This window comes from Pongo abelii, chromosome 6 (assembly GCF_028885655.2).
Source record: "Pongo abelii isolate AG06213 chromosome 6, NHGRI_mPonAbe1-v2.0_pri, whole genome shotgun sequence".
Classification (NCBI taxonomy): Eukaryota; Metazoa; Chordata; class Mammalia; order Primates; family Hominidae; genus Pongo; species Pongo abelii.
Genome location: NC_071991.2, coordinates 50,935,473 through 50,949,226, shown reverse-complemented (window position 1 = coordinate 50,949,226; position 13,754 = coordinate 50,935,473). Strand labels below are relative to the sequence as shown.

Below are 13,754 nucleotides of genomic sequence, written 5' to 3'. Positions count from 1 at the left end.
GTGGGTGCCTGGTCTATACCTCAGCCAGTCTGTGCACCGTTCATCATTGTGAATGACATGAGCAGGCCAGAAAGAGCACACGGTGACAGCCGTGTAGGAGGATGGCTTAAGAAAGGTCCCTACAACAGCCAGGAGAAACAGTCAGTGAGCCTGTTGCAATAGTCCAGGCAGGCAAGAAATAACCAGCAGCTTAGCTGAGGCTGGAGTAGAGAGGTTGGAGAGGTAACTGGGAGAGAGCATCTAGAAGGTGTGGGAGGGCATTGAAGAAGGAAAGCCTGGTCAGCCCTCCACAAAGACGCTCCAGACAATAACGACTGAGTGTCTTTTGCTTGGGCCCTTAGAAGGCAGCTGTAGCGCAAGAGAGTAAAGTTTTAGTGGAGGGACGGTGGGGTCAGAAGCCAGATTGCCTTAGTTGAGGAACTTGAACATGCATTCAGAAGCTTGTGAGTTCATTGTGAAGGTAACCCCAGGCAATGACATGGAGTTCTAGGGATGAAGGGAAAGAACTGGAAAGGTAGGTTGGAGGCATGTTGTGAAGGCTTTGGGTACCAGGGGGCAAGTTATTCATAATGGTAAGATCCAGTTCTTTGCCATTTGACTGATGTTAATGTGAAAAATGAGAGGATTAAGACTAAATGGGAGAAACTAGGCACAGCTAAGGCTCATTAGAAGGCCAATGCCATTTTTTATGGTCCTGATGATTTTTAACAGCTATTTTAACAACAGAATGATGAAAATGTGTGGTATTCTTTCTCCCTTGGGATAATGTGGCCACTGAAAAAGGTCAGAACTAATAGGAAAAATGAGTTTTATTGCTTAACTGTGGATTCAATTAATTTGTGCTCTTCCTGTTTTCATTGCCCTGTTTTCTCAGTTGGCTAAGCCAAGCTTCTCTACAAGAATATGAATGTTAGGACAAATACTCTGGAGTTCTTTCCCACCCTGAAAATAATTAACGTAAAAAAGCCAAAATATATACCAAAGAAAAGTGTAGCTGGTTTAGGCTCATTGTTGTATTATTTTAGATGTAAGGAGGAACCATATTGAGCTTTGTGTGATGGTTTAAATCAGGGTTTTTCAGCCTTGGCACAATCAAAATATTGAGCTGGTTAATTCTTGGTGTGTATTGTAGGATGTTTAGCATCATCCCTGGCCTCTACCCATTAGATGCCTATAGCATTCCATATCTTCCAGCTGTGATAACTCAAGATGTCTCCTAATGTTGCCCAGAGTCCCCTGGGTAGGGCTTAGGGTGAAAGGCAAAATCACCCTCACTTGAGAACTGCTGGTTTAAAGATATGGTAGTGATTTTATCAGAAAATTACCACACCTCCCACTGCAGTACTGATGGTTTTATTGAAGCTTATAAAATCTCAAATGCTTTTTGTCACTAGAAGAAAACTAATGAATGTTTATAAATCCCTTGTAGGGAGTTTCTTTTAAATATTTAAAGAAAAAAAAAAGCTACTTTACTGGTTGCTGCATATTTACCTGACCAGTCATCTAATTATTCCAGTCACTTACTCTTTTATTTAATTACTAGATCTGCTATGATTTAATTTTATATGGACAAATCCTAGTTTTATTCCTGGGCCATGAAGTCCTCAAAGCAAAGGATATTATGCTGAATTAGAAAATGCTAAAATAATACTAGCAATTTAGACCTGGATGTAAAAATGTAATTTTCACATGGCACCTGGATTCTAGTGTTAGTTTCATATCTAGTTTCTTCTAATTTGGAGTAAGCCTTTTAGCCTTTTTGTGCAAATTTTCTCATCTGTAAAAAGAAGGAGATAAACTATAATATCTGTAAGTTTGCTTCTATTCTAAACGTCAACACTTGAATATATTTATATTATTTCATTGAGTTGTTCCTCCTGCTCCCATAATATACCTCTCAATGCAATTAAACCCATAATGTGTCCCAGAATGTGGTCCATGGTGCTGGTCTACAATAAGTTGTGTACAAAAATGGACAGTAAACAGAAACGTTTAATATAATTTGGTAGTGTATTCTGTGCCTATTACATGTAGTAATAAAAGTTGGGCTTATATTTTGTCTCTTTGAAATTCAGTTTTTTCTAGTAAGCCACTTTTGTTATATTTTATAAAAGTATCAGTCCACACTGGATTAAAAAACAAAAACAAAGGCTGGGCGCGGTGGCTCATGCCTGTAATCCCAGCACTTTGGGAAGCAGAGACAGGCAGATCTCTTGAGGTCAGGAGTTTGAGACCAGCCTGGCCAACATGGTGAAACCCTGTCTCTACTAAAAATACAAAAATTAGCTGGGCGTGGTGGCAGGTGCCTGTAATCCCAGCTACTCAGGAGGCTGAGGCAGGAGAATCACTTGAACCTGGGAGGTGGAGGTTGCAGTAAGCCGAGATCACGCCATCACACTCTAGCCTGGGAGACAAGAGCAAAACTCCATCTCAAAACAAAAAACAAAAAACGAAAACAAAACTGGTCTCTCACTAGAGGGAGTTTGGGAAGCAATGCCTGGATGTATGATGGAAAATTTTGTGTGCATCTCTTTCTACCATGGCCAATAAGAGATAGTATATTCCATCTCTCTGGAATTTAAATAAAAATAGGGCAAGATATTGTCTGTTTACCCTATTAGCGTAAAGTTGGTGGCAAACAGAATTAATTGTAAAGAAATTTATCTAACAGAAAATAAGAAGTCATTTATTTTTGGAGTACATATAAGGTTTTCTTTGATTGTACCTATATCTGAGTCTTCATTTAGCTCGTTAGTTTCATGAATTAAAATAACATGTTTATCTTAGAACATAAACCCAAAGAGCGATGAGAATGTCCTTTCTTTAATTATCTTTTTTTCTGAGAGTCCTTACATATGAAATCCATTCTAATGCTTGATATACTGAAGTCTCCATAAGTAGTTGATTGTAGTGAGGGTAGGTGAAGAAGGAAAAGGTGTGGATTACATATACTAAAGAGATTTTCACAGATGTTTTGGAGTCTATTCAGTCACTCAGATTCATCCATCATTTGAGAAAATCTGTTATATGGACTCAGATGTGATAGAATGACACATAAACAAGGGTGGTTAAGCAATGGAGTGCTTCACAATGTGACCTTCATCCAATTTTCCAGTATTATTGTCCAATCTTTCTTTATGTGGTAAATTACGGTGGAGGAACAAGGCTTCCCACTGACAGTTATTTGAAGCAGAAAACACTGTTGGGTTCCTTGCACTGTGGACCATTTATTCCAATACCTTTTATCCCATAAAGAGTGGAATAATCCAGACAGCCTGGTGCTCCTCCTGGGAGCCCTTTGCATATGACCTGGCATTGCTTGGGAATAGCCTCTTAACCCTGGCCCACATGGATTTTGTAGTACACTTCCTCCTCTAAAACAAAAAAGGCAAGATCTTTGCTTGCACTATTAGCAGCAAAAAATCACCCTTTCTTTCAGTTTTTTTAATTCAGATAATGAAAATATATAACATATTCAGAAACTCCACTGGCAGACTTGGCAGGCGTTTCATATTTACTTGGACTTAACATGAATTGGATTTGGTTCTCTGATTTCCCCGCCTCCATCTCTCGGAACAAGTTATTTATTATCTGAATGAGTCTGTGTTAGTGGATCAGACATTCACATGGCACGTCTCTTGTAAGTGCGTTTGTTCAGTAAGATTTATGCTAGCCCAAATTGTTTTATATTGGTTTTCATTGTTGAAAATTTACTGTATTCATTCTCGATTTGGCGTAAGTATTTGTAGTGTGCTAGGGGTTCCTGTGGTTGAACATTTTATCTCTGTAACACTTCATGCAAAGGAAATTAAAAAATATATAGTGAAAGCATTTCCCTAATGTGTTTCCAATCAGCTGTGTACTTTAGTAATTTCATTTGTAGGAACTACAGAGCAGAGTATTACTGAGCCCTTTTCAATCATTCATAATTCTTTGGGAATTCAGATCATAGTTCCAAGTTTATGAAAACATCTATTGAATTTTTTCTAAGTCCTTTGTTATTCTGCTTGAATGTATTAACAGGGATTTTTTTTTTTTTTTAACCACAGCATTATCTAAAAGTTCTCCTGGAAGGAGTGAGTCTCTTTTCTGTCTTGGACAAGAAAAACTTGATGTGAATTGAGGTTGATTAGCTTGCCAGAAATCAGTCATTGAAACAGAGAGCCAGGTCCTTTTATTTCTGCATTATCACGTGTGTGTTCCTTCTTCTGTACTTTTTGTATTAAGCAATCCAGACTATGTATTGGTAAATCTCTTTGCCTAGTGGGCTTCTAAGGATACAGTGACTATAGGCATCGCCAAGTGCATCTTCCTAGATCATGTAACCCACAGTGTGGAAGGTTATTTGTAGAAACTGACTCAAGACCTAGGCTGTGATTTCCACACTATTGTTTCTTTGGCCTTTTTCCACAGAGACTCAAGCTAACTGGCTTATTTCTTCTTTTGAGGATCTCTGGCCTTTGACTTCTGTTTCTGCCAATTAATAAACATGTGATAATCCATACTTGGGTAGTTTCAGATTCGCTTAGTCTAATTTACTACCTAAAAGTAATATAAAAAGTAAGTATGAAATCATAGCTCTTAGAATTGGAGGTAAGAGTTGGAAGGTTTTATCTAGTGAAGACAGTAGCTCATCAACAATCTTAGATGGGTATAGAATTTTGCGTTCAAGTCCTATATTTTAATTTTCTGCTTTTATTTTCTATCATGTTTTAAGCTTCACTTTTGATCTTGAGTTAATTTAATCTCATGTAAGATCCCTTTTCATAGCGGTGTTTTTAGCTCTGTTACTCCTCATACATCATTAGGCATAAATCAAGTCACGAGGTTATACATTTTGGCCATGAGAGTTCATCAGTCTATGACTTTGCACTTGATAATATAATCCAGGAGGTTAATCTTCTCAGTAGTCAATGAATTAATGTAAGTGAATGTCAAGTGGATACTTAGAAGGCTTAGTTGTGTTTTGGGGGAAAAATAGCCAAAGAGCATGGTGGTTCTTGTGATCGCTAATCTGGGCTTAGAGAACATAACTTATTTTGCTCCAAAAGGTAAAAGAAACCCATATCCATTCTTGGCCTTTCTTCCTGCTTCTGTGTCTCCTGTCTAGGTTGCACCTATGAAGGAAATACCTATAACAGCTCCTTCAAATGGCAGAGCCCGGCTGAGCCTTGTGTTCTACTCCAGTGCCAGGTAAAGTTCAATTATTTCTCTCTCCAGTAAAAAGGAATCCATAGAGTCCTCTTTAGTCACCCCTTCACACAACATAGAACAAAACCCTAAAAAGGCCAAACAGAAATGAAAAAAACAATGAAAAAGCAACTGTATCCTTGTGTGTACTTACTGTGACATTCACCACAACGAGACAGGTGCAGCATAGATATTGTGTAGAACTTGCTTCCAGAAACACACAGCGGAATTGTCCACCATTGTTAAATTGTGCCTGGGAAAACTCCGGGAAGATGCACGTGTCCTTGGGGAAAATTCATGTCTTCCTGTGAAGTCATCTTTGAGCAAAACATGAATTCCTCTTAGCAGAAAGGGGGTATTGTTAAAGGATGTATGTTTCCCTTCTTTGATTTAGAAAGATTTTGAACTGGATCCAATCTGTAAACTATTACATTGAAGCAATTAGTATACTGTAACTCGATGATTTCAACCTGACAAATTAAAAAACCACCAATTCAGCAACTAGGGAGTCCACTGTGGCTGATCCTTATTGAACTCTGAAAAGAGCAGTGATTCCACATGGCTCTAACCCCATCAGGTGTTAAACACACCAAGATAAACTAAAGCAGAAATGAAAAGCCTAAATTTTCAAACTCCTCCTTTAAAAAAACAAGCAAGCAAAAACTTTTTATAAATAATCTGTCACAAATTATGCTCATCTAATTTTGACAAAACTTAAAAATTCTTCTTTGTAGAAAAGGCGCTGTTAAATCATTTTATCCCTAACCCCATTTCGTTGTCCAAGGATATGCTTTTGCATGTAAAGGAAATTGAAAGGTTAGTATAATAATGGATATTTCTCTTCACTCTTATCTTAAGCATAGTGACATTTAGTTTACTGAAATCTAAATTTTAGGTAGTTATGTTCCTATTATATGCCATGACAGGTATGCTCATTCGTAAGACCTTCAGCTATTTATTCAGTTAAATATTCAGCTTATTTATATAGGAAATCTGTTGTTTGTTAAAATAAGTAGTAGGTAAACACATATAAATAATACATTATTAAGTCAACAAATATTTGCTGGATTTTTATTCCAGGTTGCAGGTTCAATCAGTGTCATACTGCAAAGAGATGAGAGAAATAAGTTTCCATAACATCAAAATCCCACATTTGTTTCAAAATTTATACCACTTCACCAATGCCCTGCCTCTTGACCAGCAAAATTTCTACTCTTTGGTAGAGCACTAAGAAAACCAAAGCCATGGTTACAGTGCTAAACAAGACAATCACATATCCTCTGGAGTCTAGCATAGTATTCCTATGTAACAGTCAGAGGTTTTGAAGATCCTTAAGTTGCATGGACCAGCCATGGGTGAATTTTGCTGCCTTTGGATGAAGACTTTGTTTAAATTAAGTGGAAGCTATTATATGGGAGGGACTATTTTGTTGACTGAATAACACATTAAGCCATTATCCATTGTTAACCCTGAAACTCCAATTGCCTAGCATCTCTGGTCAGTAGGGCCCAGAAAGAGTGATGCAGGAATCTCTAATTACTGTTGAAAGAGATCTTAAAGTCCAGCAGCCTTGGAAGTCAGGAGATGCTGACCTGTAAAATGAGGAAGAGAAAGTGGGTGTTACCTATCCAAGAGGAAGTTTGCCTTTCATTTTTTCCTCCTTTCTAAAACCTTGCCTGTACCCTGCTAGCCAGGATAATATTTTATTCAATATGCAGAAAAGCAACCTGCGGTGAAGGGACCTACCAAAGGCTGCTCCTTTGCTCAGCTGGGACCTTCCCTTTCCTGACTTGCTTCCTTCTTTAGGTATGAGACCTCATCTTGGAATGCAGGAAATTACCATTTATTGGCACCTGTCAGGGAAGTCTTCTTGCTTCTCTGCAGAATGACACAATGGCAACCTCTCTTTGCATGCTCTTCTTTTCTCAGGGCACAAAATCAGTAGCAGAGGATACAGTGTAGGGCAGTAGGTGAAATATGGATTCTGCCACTCACATAACTTGCTACTTAACCTCACTGTACCTATAAAACAGAAGTAGTTTTAACTACCTATAAAACAGAAATAGTACTCTCTTCAGGGATAGTTGTAAGCAGAAAGCCAAACTGTTAAAAATGCTTCTGGTAGAGTGCCTGCATGGACTGGATGCAACAAGGTCTCAGACAGATGACAGGAAGTCTAATGATCTGGCCTAGTTCCATTTGAATTGAATTCTACCTGTTTCTTATATCTTCCTACCAAGGGAGCTCTGATGGTGAGAAATTTACCTTTATTTTCCTGCTTTTAATTTCTTATGGGAAGAGGAAAATTTGAAGATCATGGACAGGAAATTCATGCTGGGAACTAACCTGAATCCTCCATCTGGATTGCAGATACTAAAGAAAAATCGATTTGGGGCCATGCATAGCTTTTTGCATTGCTTCAGTTATGTAACTAAAGCATGGATCTTTTTGTGATGTTATATATTGCTAGTACTTTAGTTGTTTTTTTCTTTCCCATGTGATTTAAGCCATAACCAATTCTCCAGTGAGTGGAAACCTCAGGCCTGACACGATATGAAAATATTTAGGATGTAGCCCTCCTTGTTGGGTTGAGATGATGTGGTAGCAGACACGATGTAAAAAAAATGACCTAATTGTTAATTTGTTATATTTGTTTTCATCCTGTGCCACCCATCCCATCACAGACAACAACAAAAACCAAACCGAAAATGAAACACAAATCCATTTACAAAATGGGTAGAGAATCTGGAGAAAGCCCTTCAAAGGCCAACTCTGAAAATTAATTCTAAAAATATTTCAGTTGAAATTAAGGTGATATTAGAGTCCCAATATCAATTTGCAAATGACTCACTTAATGGTTTTTTTTTTTTTTTTTTGAGACAGAGTCTCACTCTGTCGTCCAGGCTGGAGTGCAGTGGCGCAGTCTCGGCTCACTGCGAGCTCCGCCTCCTGGGTTCACACCATTCTCCTGCCTCAGCCTCCTGAGTAGCTGGGACTACAGGCGCCTGCCACCACGCCCGGCTAATTTTTTGTATTTTTAGTAGAGACGGGGTTTCACCGTGTTAGCCAGGATCTCCTGGTTAGCCAGCCTCGATCTCCTGACCTCGTGATCCGCCCACCTCAGCCTCCCAAAGTGCTGGGATTACAGGCGTGAGCCACTGCGCCCGGCCACTTGATTTTATTATTAAGCCCTAAAGTCCCTATTTTGACATATATAATGTGAACTTAAAAATAGTTTTGTCCAATCCCTTCCTTTGATGCTTGAGGAAAACTGAGACCCAGGCTCTGTGTGAGGCAGAGTGACAGTTCTAAGATTGCAGAGCTGGCCTAGTTATTTCTAGAAGGTTGGTAAGGATTTAGGATCTCCAGGTGCTAGTCTGGGTTAAGATGCTTATACGCTGTGCCTCACCATTAATGGCTTGACGTGAATAACAATGATAGAAAGTACAGGAAGTGTGGAAAACCTAAAACAATTGTGAATGAGCAGCTAGATTCTGTTGGGTACTTACTGACAGCAAGAAGGTCTTAAAAACTAGATTTAAAAGGAAGCAAGAAATTAGGGCCAAAGAGAAAGTAAAGACAGGAGAAAATAAGAGGTGACAGATTTGCACTGAGTTCTACAGCATTGATTGGAGTGAGCCTGGATCTTACCTCGTTGGTGTCTCATACCTCTCGCCCTGACACCCACCAAGCCTTGTGGTTTTTGTGCTTGAGCACTTCTCCTACTTAGGTCACTTTCCAAAAGTAGTAACTCTGGGGGAATTCTGGGCTGACTTTGCTTGTGGTGTTCTGTGTTTCAGGAGGGCGTTGTCACAGAGTCTGAGGTGCGCTGTGTTGTTCATTGTAAAAACCCTTTGGAGCATCTGGGAATGTGCTGCCCCACATGTCCAGGTAACGTTCTCAGGAAGGGGAGGCTGGAAATCTCTGTGTGTTCTCTCAGGAATGCATGAATATCCCAACCCCTCTTGTTGGAAATTTTCCTCACTTTACATCTGTGTACCTAATGGGTTTAGAGAGAGAGCTCCTTTGCGTAGAAATATCCGCTTGGCCGCCTGGGTGTGCCCAGCATGAATGCAATGTGCTGGAGGTCCTGGCATGGGGTTCTCCAGGCTCCGAGGCCTGCTTTCCACTCCACAGGGCCACAGGTAATGCTTATTTTGGAAGAAAAGGCTGTGGCTTTCTCTGGCTTCCAGAAATGTCTTTTTACTGCTTCATATTGCAAAATCCTGGCCAGAGCTCGCCGTGGTGATGAGGTGACCAGATGTTTTCTGAAAACTGAGAGCTGTGTCCCTAAGTGAATTTAGCTTAGGGTTTTGCTGGTCTCAGTTTTCCATGTGGTTCAACAAGGTGGACCCTCTGTCTTTTTTAGAGGGCCCTGCTTCCTAGCTGACAGCAAAAGGATCTTTCCTTTGCAGCGGCTGGAACGTTTCCTTTTACTTTTCTGAACAGGATTACAAAGGCCTCCTGCATCTTTTCCTGCCCTTACATACAAGCCTGGGGCTTTTGAGGTGAGAGATTTTTTTCTGATCTCTTAAGCCACTGGCCAATAGTCTCCAACAGGTGTTCTGCATTTTGGGTTTTTTTTTTTTTTTTTTCCTGAGTGCTTTTCCTCAAGAGTGGTGATACGACTACTGCTTTGCTTTTGAGGTTAATCTCCAAAGGGCCTTCTGTTCTTGGAAACTTCCTGTGAAGTGGCTAAGGTACCACTGGACGCTCTGCAGAGATGAGCTCCTGCTCCATTCTCAGGCACCTGTCACTTTCCTCCATGCAGTCTCAAAGACATGGTCCCTTTCAGAGTTCAGCCTTTTCTCACCCTTGAATGACAAGGATAGCCAGCTTCCACTTACGTCTAATCCTCCTCAGCTCCCTGGGCTGTCTTTATTCAGCCTCTTTTTCACACTGGGATTTCTGTAAAGTTTGTATTGTTCATGAGCTTACATGAAAGCCAAAAACTGGTTGAAAGTAAAATTATTTTATCCATTATCCAGTTGTTTTGTGTCTATCAAGCAGAGACTGCTTGAGTGCTTTTCCCTCTAAATGCATTGAAAGGTTTGTATTGCCTAACCGTATCCTTAAATGCCTACAGGAACTTTATTCAATGAGATCAGTAGTTGTCCAAGCTGCACACCAGAGTCACCGAAAATCCTTAAAAAAATCGATCTTGATCAAGCTGCATCCCAGACCAATTCCATCAGAATCTCTGAGGAACACTCGGGTCTGAGATCTCCCAGATAATTTCTATACACAGCCAACCCTGACATTGATAACAGAGCATATTTTATACACCACATAGATTTAAAAATATCATAACTCTTAAATATGAGTTCAGTTGTGTTGAGTAGACTGTTGCTTTATTATTATTTTTTTTATTTTTATTTTTTGAGATGGAGTCTTGCTCTGTCGCCCAGGCTGAAGTACAGTGGTGTGATCTCGGCTTACTGCAACCTCTGCCTCCCTGGTTCACGCCATTCTCCTGCCTCAGCCTCCCGAGTAGCTGGGACTACAGGCGCCCGCCACCATGCCCGGCTAATTTTTTTGTATTTTTAGTAGAGACGGGGTTTCACCATGTTAGTCAGGATGGTCTCGATCTCCTGACCTCATGATCCACCCACCTCAGCCTCCCAAAGTGCTGGGATTACAGGCATGAGCCACTATGCCCGGCCGACTGTTGCTTTATTGACACAGAATCAACTCAGAGCTGCCCTCTCCTCATAACCATGGGATCCGTCATGGACCAACAATAATGAAATGGAACACTTCAAGCCCAAGACCTCTCACCCTGTAGAACATTCTCCTCACTTAGGAGATAGTCATATTTTCAGGCTGCCTTTGAAACTGTGGGTACACAAACAGCAGAGCGATCTGTTTCAGCAGTTGAAGTTACATTTGAGCCATTGCTTCTTCCAGTCTCTTTTTGGTTGAGTTTCTAGGAAGGAAGGGGCTGAACTCCATGACTGCTCATATTACAGAGCTAAGTCCTCACAGCCATCCACTGTTTACACAAGAAGAAATTAGGCCCACCGAGAGTAAGCACCTGCCTGAGGTCCATGAGTGAGTAAGGGCCAAAGGTGGGGTTGGGATCCGGCCCCTCCTCTTTTCTGGCCACCATAGGGCACTACCTCCCATGCCTGCACACACCGCGAGAATTGAGAAGCTTAGGTCCAGGTGTTCTGGGAGGCAAATCTTTAAGAATTGGCATGCCAGTGCCACCCACCAGCCCCCTGACACTTGGGCAGGCTCTGTGTCCTTAGTTACGGGATCATGAATCAATTTCATTCCCTCTCCTTAATTCCAAAGGCCAACTTTTGGGATGCAAATTGGAGGATCCAGAAGGAACTGTATCCACAAGGCATTATCTTTTGTCTTGTGAGGGAGGCTTCAGGCAAATCTAGGGAGGGAGAGTCAAGAGAAGCCTTGGGTATCTTCCTTGGTCACTCAGAAAGACTGGCATTGATCAGGGAATGATATTCTGCGTAATGACAGACACGTAGTCTGTGGTCAGTTTCTTCCCGAAGCAGATTTTAGGGCATTCTTGGTCGACTGCTCCTTCCATTTCATTGGGCTCTTTGCTCAGGAATGGTGGGTTGTGATGGAAACAGTTTGCATAGAATTTTCATTTAAAATTCCCTTAAGTGGTCAAGTGTAGATTGTTGTAGTTAATCTGGCAATCTGTGTGAATATCAGTGGTGCAAACCTGTATGAAAGAATTAAAGCTGCCTTGTTGGAAGTGCACCTTAAAGAGAGATGAGTGGACATCTGCCATAGTAACAGTGCTGAGATACAGCCACTAGGAGGGCCCCACACTTACCAAGCCTTCCGGCATCACTGAGAATACCAAGGAGCTGGTTGATCGCTAACTCTGCATGTCAGTAGCACACAGATCTTATGCCTGGGGCATTTTTTAGACCACAGTTTCACTTGGTAATGCAACTTCAGGCTCAGTAGCACTTGTCTGCGTGTCTTCCATTTAACAAAGGGCTCTGTATCCAGCTTAAGATGAATAAGGTCAGTGGCCAGATCAGGTGGATGTAATGCCCATTCTTCTTTGTTAGTAACCAGCTGCTCCAAGAGCTTGGTGGGTTCTGCAGATGGCTTTAGCTGGCAGGCCTTGAACACTCATTCTCAGGGGTGTGGAGCAGTCTTTCACAAGACCCTGCTTTGGCTAAGTTTTGCCCACTGCTAGCTTTGCTCCCAGCACTGTCTTCCATGGAGAAAGTGACCTCAGTTGTCCTGGTCCAGCACCTTGTGAGGTCAGTCCTGAGGAAAGTAGCTTTGCTGTTAACTCATAGTTATCCCATGGCCTGTGTGATGTGGGGCTCCTGTCTGGTCTGTGCATCATACCATTTATGACCTCTCTTTGGAATCTGGCAGTGTCCTGGGCATCTTTCTGAATAGGGAACACCTCCTGGGTTTTGGTCCTATTATTAGCTCAAACTTGGAGGGGGCTACAGTCCCTTTAACAGAGAGCATGGGGCTGAAAACCCATGTGATACCTCCTGTCCTGCCTCTGCCCTTTCTTGCCTTTGTACCTGGCCCTCTGAACAGTGCAGCAGATGGGTCAGAACTGATTTTGAATTCTAGCTCTGCCACCTGCCAGCTGGGGTGAGTTACTTTCCCCTCTGAGCCATGTTTTCCTTATCTGTGAAAAGAGTGATGAAAGTCCCTACTTTGTAGGATCATTGGGGATGTGGAGTGAGATCGGGGTACCTAGGACGTGGTAGAGACTGTGCCATTCTTAGGTACTCATTGAATGGGGACCCTGGTGTCATCTGCTCTGAGCTCATCGTTGACTTCTCTCCCTTGGCCTTACATCTCTCTCCTCTGGCCCCCCTGGTTTTGGTCCCTCTGGCAGTGGGCAGCATGATCACCATGCAACTCCCGGACCCCATGCATGGCTCTCTATGGTGCACTGCTCCCCCTTGGGCTGACCTGGGTTCCACTGTCTTATTTGTTTTCCAGCATCTTTGGGGTTTCGGGTCCCATGCCCACCGTTTGCCTCCATTTTTTTCTTTTCACTATGCAGCAATCTTGTCCACTGATTGAAGAGGACACTCAGCTGTGTGGAGGTGGGCACTGGATGAACTGTGGATAGAAGGATTGTGTCAGGTTGAACAACAATGGCTGTTGCCCTAATTCTAAACTCTTGTCTGCTTTCCAGGGTGTGTGTTTGAAGGTGTGCAGTATCAAGAAGGGGAGGAATTTCAGCCGGAAGGAAGCAAATGTACCAAGTGTTCCTGCACTGTAAGTCCTGCTGTGGATGTTCCCAGGGTGTCCTTTGGGCAAAGCCTGCTTGTACTCACCAAGAGCACCCCTGGTCTCTACAGCCTCTCCCTCGTCTCCTCTCTGGGGAAAAGTCAGTCCCTCCTGATGTGGAGCCGAGGGAAAAGCTCATCCACCTGGCTCAGCGCTACTGACATTCTGGGCTGGGAAATTCTTCTTCATGGGCCTGTCCTGTGCATTGCAGGGTATTTAGCAAGGTCCCCTGGCTCCACCAACTGGATGCCAGTAAACCCCTCCAGCTATATCACCACCAATGTCTGCAGACCACCCAATGGGCCATGGAG

At 42.0% G+C, this 13,754-nt stretch overlaps 1 protein-coding gene across 2 annotated transcripts in view; it reads left to right on the top strand.

The window, feature by feature from the left end:
* Positions 1 to 13,754, top strand: part of BMPER (BMP binding endothelial regulator) — a 249,313-nt gene that overhangs the window by 56,543 nt on the left and 179,016 nt on the right. For both annotated transcript variants that reach the window (XM_024250401.3, XM_063726025.1), the window contains exons 4-6: positions 5,111 to 5,193; positions 8,991 to 9,081; positions 13,349 to 13,431. In XM_024250401.3, coding sequence (XP_024106169.2) covers positions 5,111 to 5,193; positions 8,991 to 9,081; positions 13,349 to 13,431 — 257 coding nt within the window. The remainder of the gene's footprint in view (positions 1 to 5,110; positions 5,194 to 8,990; positions 9,082 to 13,348; positions 13,432 to 13,754) is intronic.